Here is a 15,289-nt window from a genome sequence, read left to right as displayed (position 1 = left end):
TTCCTAACTGGACTTCTCTTGCCACATAAATTGAAAATGAAAAGTAAAACAGTTGACATAAGCGAGCCGATTCAAAGTGCCACAGCCGCCATGAGCCCGAAGGAGAGACACAAAAGGAAAAAGAAGTTTGCTTGCAGTCAGACGTATCAGCAAACATGCAATTATCCATGTAACAGGGTTGGTGTCCAAGGCGGTACCAAAACTGATCCACTGAGGGAAAACGTAAAGCTTTTACTAATTATAACAAAGTATTTTTGAAAGGCAATCCCATGAACAAGCGATAGTGATGGGCATGCAGTGGGCATGGTTAACAGCCCACAGATAGATTACAACAGGTCAAATTGCTTGTGCGCTCGACCTAATGAATAAGGTAGACACGTCCAGCGCTAGCGTCATCATATCATTTTTTTCCTCAAAGCACTGGTAAAGCCAACAGGTCTCACCTATGCGAGATCTATTGGCTTTGTCAATCTGTTTTGCTATGTTGTACAGTTGCACGGCTGCTGTGCAGCATGGTTCAAAATAAAATAAAAAAACGCTATGATGGAGTAAGCATTGACCAAGCCATAGCACCTTTTTTATTTTTTACTTTCAGCTATGTTGCATAGCAGCCACACTGCTGTACAAGGCTAGGAAATAGCATAGATAAAGTCAATAGATCTTGGCTAAGTACAACCTATTGGCTTTGCTACTGCTTGTTGTTTTTTAGGCAAGGGTTGATTAAATGATTTTCCCATGATTGCAGGAGGTTAACTGTGCTGCAGTGAAACGTATCGGAAAAAGTGCAATTATCAATGTAAGAGGGTTGATGGCAGAGGCGCTAACAAAATTGCCCCAAGAGGGATAAACCTAAAGCATTTATCAGTGATAACAAAGGATTTTTGAAAGGCAAGCCCATGAACGAGGGATAGTGATGGGCATGGTTAAAAGCCCACAGAGCGATTACAACAGGACAGAGTGCTTGCTCGCTTGACCTAAAAAGAGCTCAAATGTAGCACACATACCACCTAAATGTAGCCCAAGTATAGCCCAATGACAGAAGTGTGCAAAACACTTAGGCCGGGCCGGCGGTGAAGACTGCCACATTATGAGTGTGGTGGGTTGGCCTCTGCCAACCCATCACATGCCCGCTTGCACCGCCAGAGAGGTTGAACAGCCAGGCTGGAGATTAGCAACTCTGACCCGGCGGTCCACTGAAGACCGTCGGTGGTATAACGAGTCGGCTTTCCACCAGAGTTTCCGCGGTGGTAGCACCACCACAAAAACCCTGCCAGAAAGGCTACTGATGACAGGAAATTTTGTTCCTGTCACCGGCAGACAACTCTCCCAACCCCTCCTGCAAACTCAATATCCCCCCACCCCACTTCCATATCAGCACCCCCCTCCCAGAACAGCACATCCCTACCCCATTTCCGGAACAGAACCCCCCCCCTCCTCCCGGCATACACAAGCACCCCACATACACTCATTCATCTACACTTATACACGCATTCGCACACATGCATCCATACACGCATTTACTCACACGCATTCATACACACACATCCATACATGCATCCATACTCGCATTCACACAAATATATCCATCCATACTGGCATTCACACACACATTCCAACACGCATTCACTTCAACAATCATACATGCATTCAAACACCCATACTAACGCACATTCAAACATGGATTCAAACACCCATACACACACACACACACACACACACACACACACACACACACACACACACACACACACAGACAACACACACACACACACACAGACAACACTCACTCACACACAACACTCCCCGCCCTCCTCCCCTGTCGGACGATAGACTTACCTTGTTCGGCGAGGAGGTTGCCCGGCAAGGAACAGGAACAGGCACTTCCACCGCCGGCAGCACCCAGCCATCAGGATACCGCCAGGCCGTGTTACAGGTCGTAATATGGCTGGTGGCGGCCTTTTGGCAGGGTGGGGCCGTCGGTGGAACTGCCCCTCCGCCTCGGACCGCCAGTACAACTACTGGAGGATTTCCACCCAAATTGTGGCGGAAATCCTTCAGTACTCTTAATATGGTGGCCAGCACTGGAGGTCTTCTGGCACCCGTGGCTTCGGCGGTCTTCTGAAAAGACCGCCAAAGTCATAATGAGAGCCTTAATGTTTTGGTTTTTTTGCACTTTTGTAAAGCGCAGACTTGACCCGAAGGTATTGGAGTGCTTTACATGAGCATGAGTTACACAAGGACACATTCATTTTAGTACATAAAGATAGCAAATAATTTAAAAGAGCTTTGTCTCTATTTGAGGACTCAGAAAATATGTCCTCAATTTAGTTTTTTAGTGCACTAGCCGTAATTTCTATGGGAATAAGACCCTCTCATATTTATAATTTCTAAAGGAAATGGTTTAGATATTACAGTTTTGATTACATCTAGATGACAAGCGTGCCACACTTGTGTAATAAATAAAGAATGTTAGCGATCTAGTTGTTCATTAGAATACCTTGGGGAGGCAGATGTCAGGAGCACGGCCTCAGATAACTGAGGGCAGGGAAGAGTATGCTGAGTCAACTAGTTGACTAAGCTAGGCAGGCAGGAGGGGCAGTAGCAGCACAATGAACCATGGAGGGCAGGGGAAAGGGTGTCAGGGGTAACAACCAACCATGCAGGACAGGCAAGAGAGGCTGTGGCAATTTAACAGACAATTGAGGGCAGAAGGAAGAGGCTGTGGCAGTACAACCATACATGCCAACAGATTCGATTCAGGCAGGAGACTCACAATTTTTTTAAGTCCAAAAGCAGGCCTCGAAAAATCTACTCACCAACTCGTTATGGAGAGTCTTTTTTTTTTCCAGATCAAGCTATATTTAGGACCTACTCCCCCCTTCTGGTGAGTTGACCAAGAACACATGTTCTGTTCAGCCAGAAAGTGAAGGAGCAATAAAGACGCCTTTGAATCTTGTTCTTATCTTGTGACATTTGCTCTGTGTTCAGAGACAGAGGTCATAAGTCAATTTGCAGACAGAAGGAAAATTAACTGTAAGAAGACAGAGTTCCAGGATTTTGTAATATGAGCTGTATGACCTTCTGTACAAAGAGTGTGAAATGAAGGGCTGTAGGGTGTTGGGTTATTCCTAATACACAAACATTTCAAAATATATTTAAGTAGTTGTAAAAGCCCATTTTATGTATTTCTGCATGATGAAAAATATATTTTAATATGATGAAAACAAATCAGAACACTTTACTTAATGATGTGAAAGCATAAATATGTTTTCTGAAACCCAATTTTCACAGATTATTGTTAATATACTTTATAGTTTTATCAGTAAAGTTGCAAGGCAGTGGTAAGGTTTTTGGGCATTTCATGAAAATGTACTGTCTGTAAATGACAGGGTGGTACTACATCATGCTTTAGTAATATATTTATTAAAAGTGAGTGTCTAAACATAAACTGAGAAACATTCCTGATGAAATGCTAATAGTAAACTAAGAGGCAATTCATGGATCATGTGTCCCCTATACATGGGGTATATTCTTTTAATACATGGAACAAATGTTTAGTCTGTTTAATGAGCTCACATATCTGAAGGTGCAGTTATAATAGACAATGAAGAAAAACGGGACTATATTTGCCTGGGCGCACACGATTTGAGACCCATTTACAGGTCAAGAACATTACAGTTAGGTCGAGTAGATTATTCAAGTTTCTTGACCTACAGGTCTAGTTACATTTTTATGATTTTTCGAGGCCTGAAAAGGTCTTTAATTAATCTGTCTCCTACCTAAAATCTCCTCATTTTCAATGTAAGTCAATGAGGAAAATCAACTCCCAAGGTTTTGTTTCAAAATCTCCCTTTTACCAAGTTCAAAATGTTGGCAAGTATGGTACATTGGATCACTTAGGGCAGGAGGAATTGTGTAGAGGCATGGACTCGGATAACAGAGGACAGGAGGGAGATCGGCAGGGGTACCAAAAATACCTTAAAGTGCAGGCATCAGGGATTGCAGCAGCACAGTACACCACACAGGGCAATATGGGCAGCAGTGCAGCACAACAGACCAGGGAAACCAATAGGGAGGGGACAGGACCGTGCACATGGACGACAGAGAGCAGAGGGGAAAGAGGCATGGGCATCAAGCTGATGATATAGGACAGACAGGTGGATCAGTTGCAGCATAACAGACCATGAAGGTAGGATGGAGGGGCCAGGGGCACAACAGACCAGACAAGGCAGGAGGAAGGGAATAGGGGCTGCACTTCAAAATCGGAAGGCAAGAGGCAGCGGGGCAGGGCTGGAGCAGCAAGCTGACCATTAAGGGCAGATGGGATGGGTATTGGAAGCACAACACACCATGGAGGGCAACAAAGAGACTATAAAGGCATACCCACGGACAACAGAAGGAAGGTGGGAGGGTGTGAGGGGCAGCAAGTTGACCACATAGGGCAAGTGGAAGCACAGAAGGCCATGCATGACAAACGGGAGGGTTAGTGGCAACACAACGGCCATGGTGAGCAAGAGGGAGGGGTTAGGGGCATGCACAAAGGACCATGGAGGACAGAAGGGAGGGGTAGAGGCTGCACACAGACAAGAGTGGGAAGGGGCTTCACAACAGACTACGCAGGAGGAGCGGTTCCAGCACAACAGAGCATGGAGGGCAGAGGGGAGTGGCAGCACAATGGACCATGGAGGACAGGGGAGATGGGATAAGGGATGGAACTCGGACAGGCAGGGTAGAGGTGGCAGGGACAGGCAGCAGTCGTCTGACCATGCTAGGTAGGTAAGAGGAGCAGTGGCAGCTCAACGGAACACTCAAAGTAGATAGGAGGGGCAGTGGCAGGTCCATGGAAGGACGGAGGGGGTGGTGCATGGACTCAAGACAACAGAGGGTATGGAAGAGGTGGATAGGGCAGTAAGCTAACTGCTCAGGGAAAACGGGAAGGGTAGTGGCAAAACAACAGCCACACATGGCTGTAATGAGGGAGGAGGGGCATGGACTTGGACAACAGATGGCAAGGAGGGGAGGGCAGGAGCAGCAAGCATGGGTGGGAGCAGCACAATGCCGGGTGAGGTCCTGCTTCCAACTCCTCTACCCCAACCGTGCATTGCGATGGGCATTTCACTTAACATTAAAATGGTGTTTTAACGTAAAGTCATTTTAATTACTAGACGTTATTCCAACCCCCACCACATGTGAGTAACATATATGGGAAGCTGTACAGAATGATGCTGCTGGGACTCACTCCTGTACCTGTGATAAGGCCACACAGTCCTTTGGGTGGCATGGAAAGATAACAAGAGAAACCCCACAATATCAAGGGAAAATACTGAAAGAAGTAAATAAATTAACAGACTTTCAACAGTTGGACCTTATAGTTATATCTAAGAGGAGGTGTGTGATGGACGGGGAAGGGCTGAAACATATGACAAATTACAGAAAGCATACACACAGGGGAAAATCCAAACCTCCTAATATAGCTAGCTCAGTCACACACTGGAGGCCTAATCGGTAAACAGGACAGAAATGGCAGACAGCACCCCTCTGGAAGAGTTAAATAATAAAGCAGTTTCATTTATTTGCCAAACCTTTATCAACAACTAGGCAACTTGCAGACACTAATGGTGATGTGGGGCCATTAGAAGATAATGAGTGGGGAGCTCTACTAATGCACCAGTGGAAGTGGCTATTAAGTCGAGACTGAGGTTAATCTATCTTAAAAATCTACACAGGGTGTATTATTCTACAAATAGGCTTTACAAAAATTAGAGAGGGCACAGTTTCCCACCTTATAACAAACGTAACAGAGGTGAAAGCATGATTCTTCCCACAACTTGAAATGTCGTAACATTCACTTTAAGGGAAGATATAATCAAATGATTAACTGCTATACTGGATGCAGCTCTACCCTGCAACCTCTAATTTGTCCCCTTGTGTATTTCAAATGATGTAGATCTTCCTAGGGCCAAACTAATGTTCTCTGTGTTGGGGTTTATAAGGGCTAAGAGAGATATTGCGAGGATATTGAGTAAGCAAATTACAACCATCGAAGGGTGTTAGCTGGCATTGATATGAGCATCGAAGAGGAGAGTGGTGTCTGAGAATAGAGAGCGCTTTAAGAAAATCAATAGGTATGCAGCAGCTGGCAGGCCATTATAGCATCATAACAACATTGTCAGTACACTGAAAACAGGCACGGCGGCAGAGGGATGGACATAGGAATGAAAAGGAACTATACACACAAGGGAGGGAAACAGAATCTGAAAATCCTAATGGTGGGGGCACTGAGGGAGGTATGGGGGTAACTGAGATTTGTCAAGGACACGGAGCTAAATTCATACGTGTTGATTGTACTAAGTTGTAAAAAGTAAATATGAATGCATACATTGAAAAAAATAAGATTTTTGTCTTTTACATGCTCAAGTCATAACACTGTTTGAACAGGTATGGCAGACCTGGATTCAGCATCAGGAAATAAATAACCTTCTTTAAGTGCAATCTCCCCTGTAGGCAGTTGATTGAGATTGAGGAGCTGGAGCGCAGACAATATTAGGTTGTGAGTTCTCTAATCTTGGTTTCATTAGTTTGCCTAACACTATCAGAAATTTCCATCTCAGTTTTGAATGAGAAGACATCAATGGTACTGGGATCAATGCATAAGGCTGTGTTGTCTCCTGTTATTCTAAATTGGTTTTCTCCTTGGGTTTGTACAAAGAAAGAGAATCAAAAGTAGGCAATATCATGGAAACAGGGAAACGAATACAAGAAAATATTAAGACCTTCACTGATTCACTGAGTGGAGCAATTTATGTGAATTGGTGAAAGGCTTGGATTTTTTGGGCAGTCACACTGGAAACAAAAAACACTACTGGGACTGTGACATGATTTGTCACTGGGTCTACTGACCTTATTTAGTTTTTGGCTCAGGAACCTGAACAGCTCAAGTAGGTTTGGTGGTGTTCCAAGGTAGGAGTACTCTTTTGAGTTACTGTAATAACCTTATCAGGGAATATGTAATTTGGCACCATATGATCCAGAGTCTTGCAATGGGGTGCATTTCCACTAACAGGTATGTGCCACCTCATAACCATGGAGGCTACCTCTCAAGTAGTTATATGCCCCAGAGCAGGAAAAGGTGGTGACAAAATAGGTACCATGCACATTTCTGGATCCCTCAGACCTTTATGGTAGTGGTGGGGGTCCTGTGAAATAACAAATGGTTTCTAGTGCTTCTGATTCTACTTGCAACACCATCCTCAGCAACCCTGGTTGAAGTCCCAAACAGAACAGACAGGAATTCAGGTGAAAATGTCCACAAATGAAACACAGAGGATAGCTGAAAATCAGCCACTGACAGTAAACCATGACACTCAATGAATTGCTTCTTCAACAGCATGCACAAAATTGAAAGGCAACTCGGGTTTGTGGTTAGATATATACAGAAAACATTAACAAGTAGTTTTGTTGGTGCTAGGTCAGAATACAGCAGGATCCTGCATCTCATATCACAGGATTTTATTCTTTGCTGAAGCAAGAATTCTTTCTTTATATCCTTTGCATGGAAATAATTATCAGCATTAGGCCGTCTTGATGGGTCTCTGCCCAACCTAGTACTGGGTCTTCCTCTTTGTTCAGGACTAGAGTCTCCATTATCCACGATGCACACGGAGCGCTCAAAGGAATGAGGCCCGCTTGTCATAAGGCCGGCCATGCAATAACTCCCCCACAATTTCGTTTTTAGTAGGCAATCAACTGGAAAAGATGCATAAACGAAATCTCTTCCAGGTAGAAGAGAGAAAATGAGAAAAAATACATAAGTGTGGAATGCGTCAATAACCCCTTTATTCCTATATTCTGTCAAATGGCTGAAAAAACAGGAAGTTGACTGTGATGGTTGTTGAACGATCACAGCACACACAGATGGAAGATCATGAGTAATTCCCCTTAAAATATTAAGGTGATATTTTGGAGACTCGTTTTCCGGTCCTTCTTGCACCGCAGAGGCAACTACGTATTGATATTTAATACCAAGGATCAGGGTAAGACTGGGACAAAAATAGAAGCTCAGGCACCAGAATAAAAGGGCCCAGATTAGCGAAGCATACAGCTAAAAAGTGGTAATATCAGGGAGATCAACTGTAAAAAAAAAAAACAGCCCACACCTGCTAAAAAAAAAAGTCCTACAGCTGCCAAAACACTGGCTCACAACTGCTACAACTTCGACTCACACACCTATCTGTCAGACCAGCCCATCGGGCACTATCTGATTGCCCAACAGGTCAGTCTGACACTGCCACGAATGCCAGGTGAGAAAGTGTGAGCTGTAAGAGAGAGGTGTTTCCACTGGCATTAATGACCAGACATGTTAGATGTGAGATAGGGATACACAGACAATAGGGGCAGGTGCACCAAATCATAGTTCGACAACACCAGGCACATCAGGTAAAAGAAAGAGGAACCTGTGTAGGTAATACAAAGATAGGTGGATCCATTCTTATATTGACATTACCATGGGCATCATGTATGTGAGAGTAGGGGCGTTGTAGGTAACAGGGAAATGTGCATCATAATAAAGACTGACCTAATCAGTGACACCAGGCGTGTAACATATGCTGTGCTTGCAAGGGACGGCTATAATTTTTATACTAACATTCCAGGGTGTATCAGGGCTCTAGTGACGAAAGAGGCAAGTGCATCAATCTATGACTGGCACTATCAATGGCATGAGATGGGTGATAGCCGGCAGTGCAGGTAACAGAGGATGTGTATATATCAACAGATCGATATTGAATATTGATTAGATATAAGCTCACTTTTGCTCAAAGGCCACAATGAGTCGCGAGTCCAGAATATTCTCTTCTGGCTCCCAAGTGCTGTACCTGAAAGAAAAGAACAAATAAAGGCAAAAGAATTAAAGGTCAGGATTTGTAAGTGAGAATAACAATTCAATTGATGACTGGATGTTAAACATACTCTTTAAAAATAAAAAATAAACTTTTTATTAGATTTTTCATTAGCATTGTAAACCATTGGATAAACTAAAAACAAACAGTTATTCATTTCGACTACTATAGTCAAGTATCCACTTACAGTATTATGTGGTGTGGACGGTGTGAGAACCTTACAGTTGTTCAAGCACAAGCAATATAACACATAGTCCCTCTATCCTCCCCACTTAGGTCTTTCCTCCTAGCTAACCTCCAGTTCCTAGTGTCATCTGAATGGACCCCTTCCCTTGTCTCAGATATCTTCATTCCATCTGGAGATAGTCCTTTCATTGGCTCAGATGTTTTTTTATCTCTTTGAGGGCAGCCACGGGCTGTGTACGTCATCTCTCCTGCCTGCATACTCCAATCCATATCTGTAGTCCAGTGTTTCATTAGTCCCTAAGCTGCCACGATATCCTGATGTCTCACTTGACTATAATTAATGCCACATGAGGTCCACGTCTTCCCCATCATCCTTGAGGTAGTCTTTCCCACTTGCGCCCAAAATGAGTTGTGTTCACAGACAGCCCCATAAAGTATGATGTAATGTTAACAACTGGCTGGAACCTTCGTACATTTACTATTGTTTTCCATTTTCTCAATGGGGAAATACTGGTCTTGGCAAGATGTGCTTGGTGCAGTATTTTAAGCTGCAACAGGCAGAACCTTGTTGTGATGGCTGCCTTACTGGTATAGCAGCATACCTCTTCCGAGTTCCCCTTTTCAAGGATCCCCAAATCCCTGCCCCAGGTCTTTCAGTGCGGCTATGGGTGGTTGACTGTTCATTATAAGTGCCATATAGATCTGGGAAACTGCATGTTTATGCAAGAGGGCAGTGAGCAGCCTGTCTTCTAGTGGTGTATAATCAGCCACCTCCTCAAATTTGTTGCTGTGTTTTGTGAGGGCATGTTTCATTTGTATGTATCAGACTTGTTGGCTGTACCTTAACTCGTACTATCACTACAGTTCCCTAATGGGAAGGATCGCTTGTATAGCTCAAAAGTGGCCCAGCTTGGATATTACCAGCATATTTTATTGCCTCTGTCCCTCCAGGTGATTAAGCTTTGCTAAAACGTCTGATTTCCAGAGGAGGGTTTCCAATGTCACCCCGCCCACAATTCATCCCACTCACTGCATCGCTTTCTTCCATATTTTAATCATAAGGTCTATCGGGGACAATGGCCAAGTTGTTCTGTTTTTACTATATAGTTGGCATACATAGCCTCCTGCTCCATTACCCTTCTGTCTGTTATCCCCGCTGGTTCTCACTAGGAGGGAAAGGCTCATTTGTTCACTACCTGCAATTTAACCACCCAGTCATAGAACTGTAGATTATGGGGTGCAATACTCCCCTCCCCCATACTGGCACATGGGTCAGAGTGACCAGTTCTTTTCTAGGGGCACCACCATCCCAAAACATTGTTCCTATCATGGAATCCACCATATGGAATAATTTGTTAGTGACATCCTAAGCCCAAAAGGTAACTTGGGCAGCATTATCTTTTTTGTAGAGGGCAACCCTGCCCAGCAACAAGATGCAGAGGCCCCACCAATGTTTCACATCTTTCCTGTTTGCTTCCAAGATGCCCTCCATGTTTTGCATCTGAAATTCAGTCAGGTCTAAGGTCAAATAAATACCCAAGTTAAGCAAGTCACTCGTGTTCACAATAAGCGGAATTCCCAGTCTGCTGGTGGCTGCCATGGGGTGATAAAAAACGCCACTGATTTATGCTAATTGACTCCAGCAACTAGGTACCTGTTAAACATATCCAGAATCTCTAGGAATCTAGTTACTGAAAGCAGCGGGTCCACCAAGTACAGAAGCACATCATCTGTGTATAGGAGAATCACATGCTCCCAAACTGAGCCTCAATGCAGGTCCCGAATTCGAGCATCTGCCCTCACCCAACCCTCCAAAGGTTCTAATGCCAAGAAAAACAGGAGTAGGGATATCAGGGACCCTTGCCTAGTCCCCCACTCCACGCTAAACTCCCTGACAGTGCGCCATTAACTCAGACTCTAGCCACGGGTCTAGTATATAGCAAGCGTACACAGGATGGGAAACCCGGACAAATCCCCATTTTCTGTAAGGTTGCAAACAGAATGGATCACTCCACAGAGTCAAATGCCTTTTCGGCATCCAATGACAGTACTATCGCTGAATCTTGCAACATATGGCACCTTGTTAAACCGCCGAATAGTTGTCTGAAATTATGGTGCTAGGACCTTAGGGGCATTAAATCTGATTGGTCAGGGCTTGTTAGCTTATCAATTACCTATAGGAGATGGTTAGCTAGGACTTTCTCCAAAACCTTGACATCTGTTATGAGCAACGCGATGGGTGCACTCCCACACTGTTTTGCTGAGAATTCTGATTGCCTGAGGGAGACATCACTCTTTTTTTTACCTCAGATAGCATGAGCCGGAGTCCTCTCAGCCTCAACATTTAAACTATTCTTGAAGAAAACCATTTGGCTCTGGGGTCTTCCTCCCTTTTAAGGTACTGGATCACCTCCTTAAACTCTTCCTCCCCAAAATCTTAATGTAATGATTCCCTGTCCTCACTATCCAGAACATAGGTGAGTATATCCTTAACAAATCCTCAGATTCCTTCCCCCCCCCCCAAGATTCTACTGCCCTAGATTGATCCAGGTCAGCTAGGTGTGTTGCAAAGGTTTAGGGCTTTAGGCTATTTAATCTAATCTGTCGAATAGTACTTCCTTCCTAGGTTTCTGGCTTGCAGATCCTACTTTGTCCCTCTTCTCGTCTTGTCAGCCAAGCCACCAATTTGCCCACTTTATTCACTACCTCGTAGAGTTTAAGTTGTTTTGCTCTATACTGCGCTTTGGCTCTTCCGCTCCTAGTCATTTGTTCTCTTCCCTGGCTAGGTCTATTTGATGGAAGAGTTTGGGAGTGAATCGTTCAATACTTTCTGCCTCCCATTTATCTTTCCTCCAACTCTTCCACCTCCCTGGCTCTTTCTCTCTTTCAAACCATTTTATGTGAAATCAGGAGTTCCATCATGGCTGTTTTGTAGGCTTCACTGATTACCACCTTGAATTTTACTGGTTTGCTGTTTTCTTAAAAATATAACTTTTTGTTAGTGAATTTAAGTCCTGCAGCATTTTAAGATCACAGTATACTGCAAGTTATGTTTTCAAAGTTCCAAATTCACTTTGATGAAGGATCTCTTTCTAGTTTGTACTTCCTGGATATTAGCTGGAAAGGTAATTATAAGGCGATTCTTAAATTCAAGTGGGATGTGCAAACGAGCTACCCATAGGATCGCATCCAGGCCTCTGAAATTCAGGATCCAGACTATGATGGGCAGCGGTATTGTCACAGGCTCGGAAGGGTACCCAGCACTCAATGGGCATTTGCTATTACAAAGTGCAGGGGATTAAGTCCTCGGGTTTCAAGACAGCTTGCACAGAGTTCTCAATGAAGCATTCTACTCCTGTGCCCTCTGCCTTTTGTGGAAAGCCCACCTACTGCATGTTATTCCAACGATGTCACCCCTCTGCATCCTCCACCCTGGCATATAGGCAGTGAGCTCTCTACTTAAGTTGACCCACTTCCATTTATAGCATTTAGATGGATTCAGCCTGTTCACAGATCGTGTTCTCTGCCATGGAAACTCTTGTAGCAATTTTCTCCAATGTTTGTTCGGAGTAAATTAATTTAAACGACCGCAGTATCCATTTTATTTTCCAAGGCAGGTGTAGTTTCCCGGACTGCTAACAACAGTTCTGTGAGAGATAGGTCTTCCCTTTCATCTGTGTGTTCAACAGCCCCTCTCATTTCCGCTCCAGGTGTGGCTTATTCGCTATGAAAGAGTGTTTGCTTATTGTTTTAAGCTATTTTCTGTGCCTTGTCTCTGAGTAGAGCTGAGATTTCAATTTGCAGGCAGCCCACAACTCACCCTGGTGCCTCGGTAATGCTTACCCTACTGCCACGGCTTATAAGGGGGCTGGGCGAGGAAAGCATTCTGATTACAGTCCAGATGCTGCATAAGATCATTCAGAATTTTTGGCTCACTCTTACCACTCCTCTGTTTGGTGATGGGTCCCCCGAGGCCCACTGAGGACGCTGCTACAGATGATTCTGGCTCAGTGGGCCCTTTTATTAGTTGGTGGGCCTGGTGACCCATTGTATAGCTCCCCCACCTCACACTTGTATTGGCGAGTGCTTGCACCAGAGGCCAGCTGCTATCTTGGGTCTCTGCAACTGCCAAGTGTGCTCTGGGTAGCATGACAGCTGCAGGATGTTGTTCGTGTCCCTGAGGCAATCCCAAAGGCCCTGGCGGTTCTCCTCACCTTTTGCTATTAGGGTCCATCCTCCAGACCCAGCAGACTATGGGGAAATGTATAAGAGTAATCAGACGTATCAACAAGTGCACCATATATGTAACAGAGTGCTACAGCAATCACAGTTGAAATAATATTTGACAGTGTTCTCCAGTCAGAACACCCATTTAACTTGGCCAGAGTCGGGACATATGTTCAGGTGCATTCTCAGTAATATCTATCTTAAGGAAGAACCCAGAGTAAACTCTGCTTAAGTGCTAATGCCTCGATTTAGTTTTAACTAACCCAATAAGATTGGAGACTTCTTATAGTTTGTGTAGTTAAAAATACTGACAGATAACACTTGTATCCTTATTTTAGATCAGAAAATTCACAGAGAAGGATCAACAGACTGGATGGTCTCATACTTAGTTAAAAAGGGTTTGATAAAGCCAAAAGATATGCCTTAACCCAGACTGGATGATGCCTTCAAAACTCCTAAAAACAAATGCATCCCACCAAAGATTCATCTCCTCGCAACTGTTTGAAAAAGAAAGAGGCAACTTGTGCTTCATCTACAAGGAATATGAGTTGTTGTGGATGGGAGTCAAGAGCAGAACTCCAATCTGGGTAGATCCCAGGAGGATATGACTTTATATTGATTGATAGTTGTGGAAATTGGGCTTGGGTTGTTTAACTGTTGCTCAGGAAGACAGGGTCTATTAAGACATGCATTCTAGAAGTAAGGAGGGCAAGGAAACCAAGAAAGAGATCACCTTTAAGGTGTTAATAGAAGAGGCACTCAACCACTAAACGTCACTCTTACTAGAAGATTGGTGGCCCCCATCCGAAAGCCTGGGCTGAAAATCATTAGTCTGTATGCCCACACTAAGTGGCTAGGCATTATATTTCTATTGCATGAATCAGTATGTGACATTTGCCTCACTCAAAAGATACATTTGAGAATGATTGGTGTTGACTTAGATCAAAAGGATTCTTGTGACAGTTTCTCTCATAAGGCTGCATCAAGACTTGGGCGGGGGTGGTAGAGCACAATTGTAATATAATATACAGTCTGTGGCAAGATTCATGAGAAAACATTTGAAGAGCCCTCTCTCAAGATCACATAGAACTCACTGACCTTTACACTTGCCAATACCTAATGAAGCACAGTACAGCTTCTGCCAAGTTGCATGGACAGATATCCCAGTGGCATGGCACTTCAATGAACAGGATGGACCAGCACAGAGAGTCTGGCAAACAAAAAATAGGAAGGCATGGCTTAGAGAAATGGGCCTACAAGACATATGGTGTACACTCCAGTCCATTGGGTCAGATTTTACATACTACTTTCTATCACACCACTGTTACGCTAGGCTCAATTACTATCTTTGTACAGGATTTCATCAGTGATATAGGTACTGTTGCACTCTTTCATCATGGATATATAACAACCACACTGGAAGTTCCCAAAGCGTTAAAGAAAATTGGGCAAAGGAAACTACAATACTCCATGATGCACAACAAACAAATTAGAGACAAAGTACAACTTAGCATACCTCACTTTCTATTAGACAATGGGCACCTCAAAGAACAGCATTAGTAACCTAGGGGAAACACTTGAAGCGAAGGGTTACCAACCTGAGATGCAAGATAGCATTTCAGGGTGTGTGATAAAGAGGGAAAGTATGTACTGTATTCGTATCAGGAATCAGGGGAGAATAGGTGTGGGTATGTTTATCTGCCCCTAGGGTTGCTCGCACCACACCAACACCCATACGCGGTGTGACCATGTCGGTGAACATCCTCCTCTCCTTCATTATCTTGATTGCGTGCCAGCGCACGTCGGACTGTCCGTGTGTTATTTTTTCCATAGAGCTTTCTTCGGTATGTATATAAAAACTATCACTGCAATTATAAGCTCTATTGCAGAAAAACGTTAGGCTTGAAATCTTATTTTCATGGAAAAGCTGAAAATTAATTATTGCAATAGGTTTTCCATTATTTTTGTTCGTTATTTCA

General features: G+C 43.9%; 1 protein-coding gene across 1 annotated transcript in view; it reads right to left on the bottom strand.

The window, feature by feature from the left end:
- The window catches only part of CBX6 (chromobox 6), a 105,515-nt gene that overhangs the window by 46,531 nt on the left and 43,695 nt on the right, over nt 1-15,289 (bottom strand). Inside the window, exon 3 of the mRNA XM_069231302.1 lies at nt 8,808-8,873. Coding sequence (XP_069087403.1) covers nt 8,808-8,873 — 66 coding nt within the window. The remainder of the gene's footprint in view (nt 1-8,807; nt 8,874-15,289) is intronic.

Source organism: Pleurodeles waltl, chromosome 4_2 (genome assembly GCF_031143425.1).
Source record: "Pleurodeles waltl isolate 20211129_DDA chromosome 4_2, aPleWal1.hap1.20221129, whole genome shotgun sequence".
Taxonomy (NCBI): domain Eukaryota; kingdom Metazoa; phylum Chordata; class Amphibia; order Caudata; family Salamandridae; genus Pleurodeles; species Pleurodeles waltl.
Note: the sequence above shows the minus strand (reverse complement) of the source record. Positions and strands in the feature narration are given on the sequence as shown.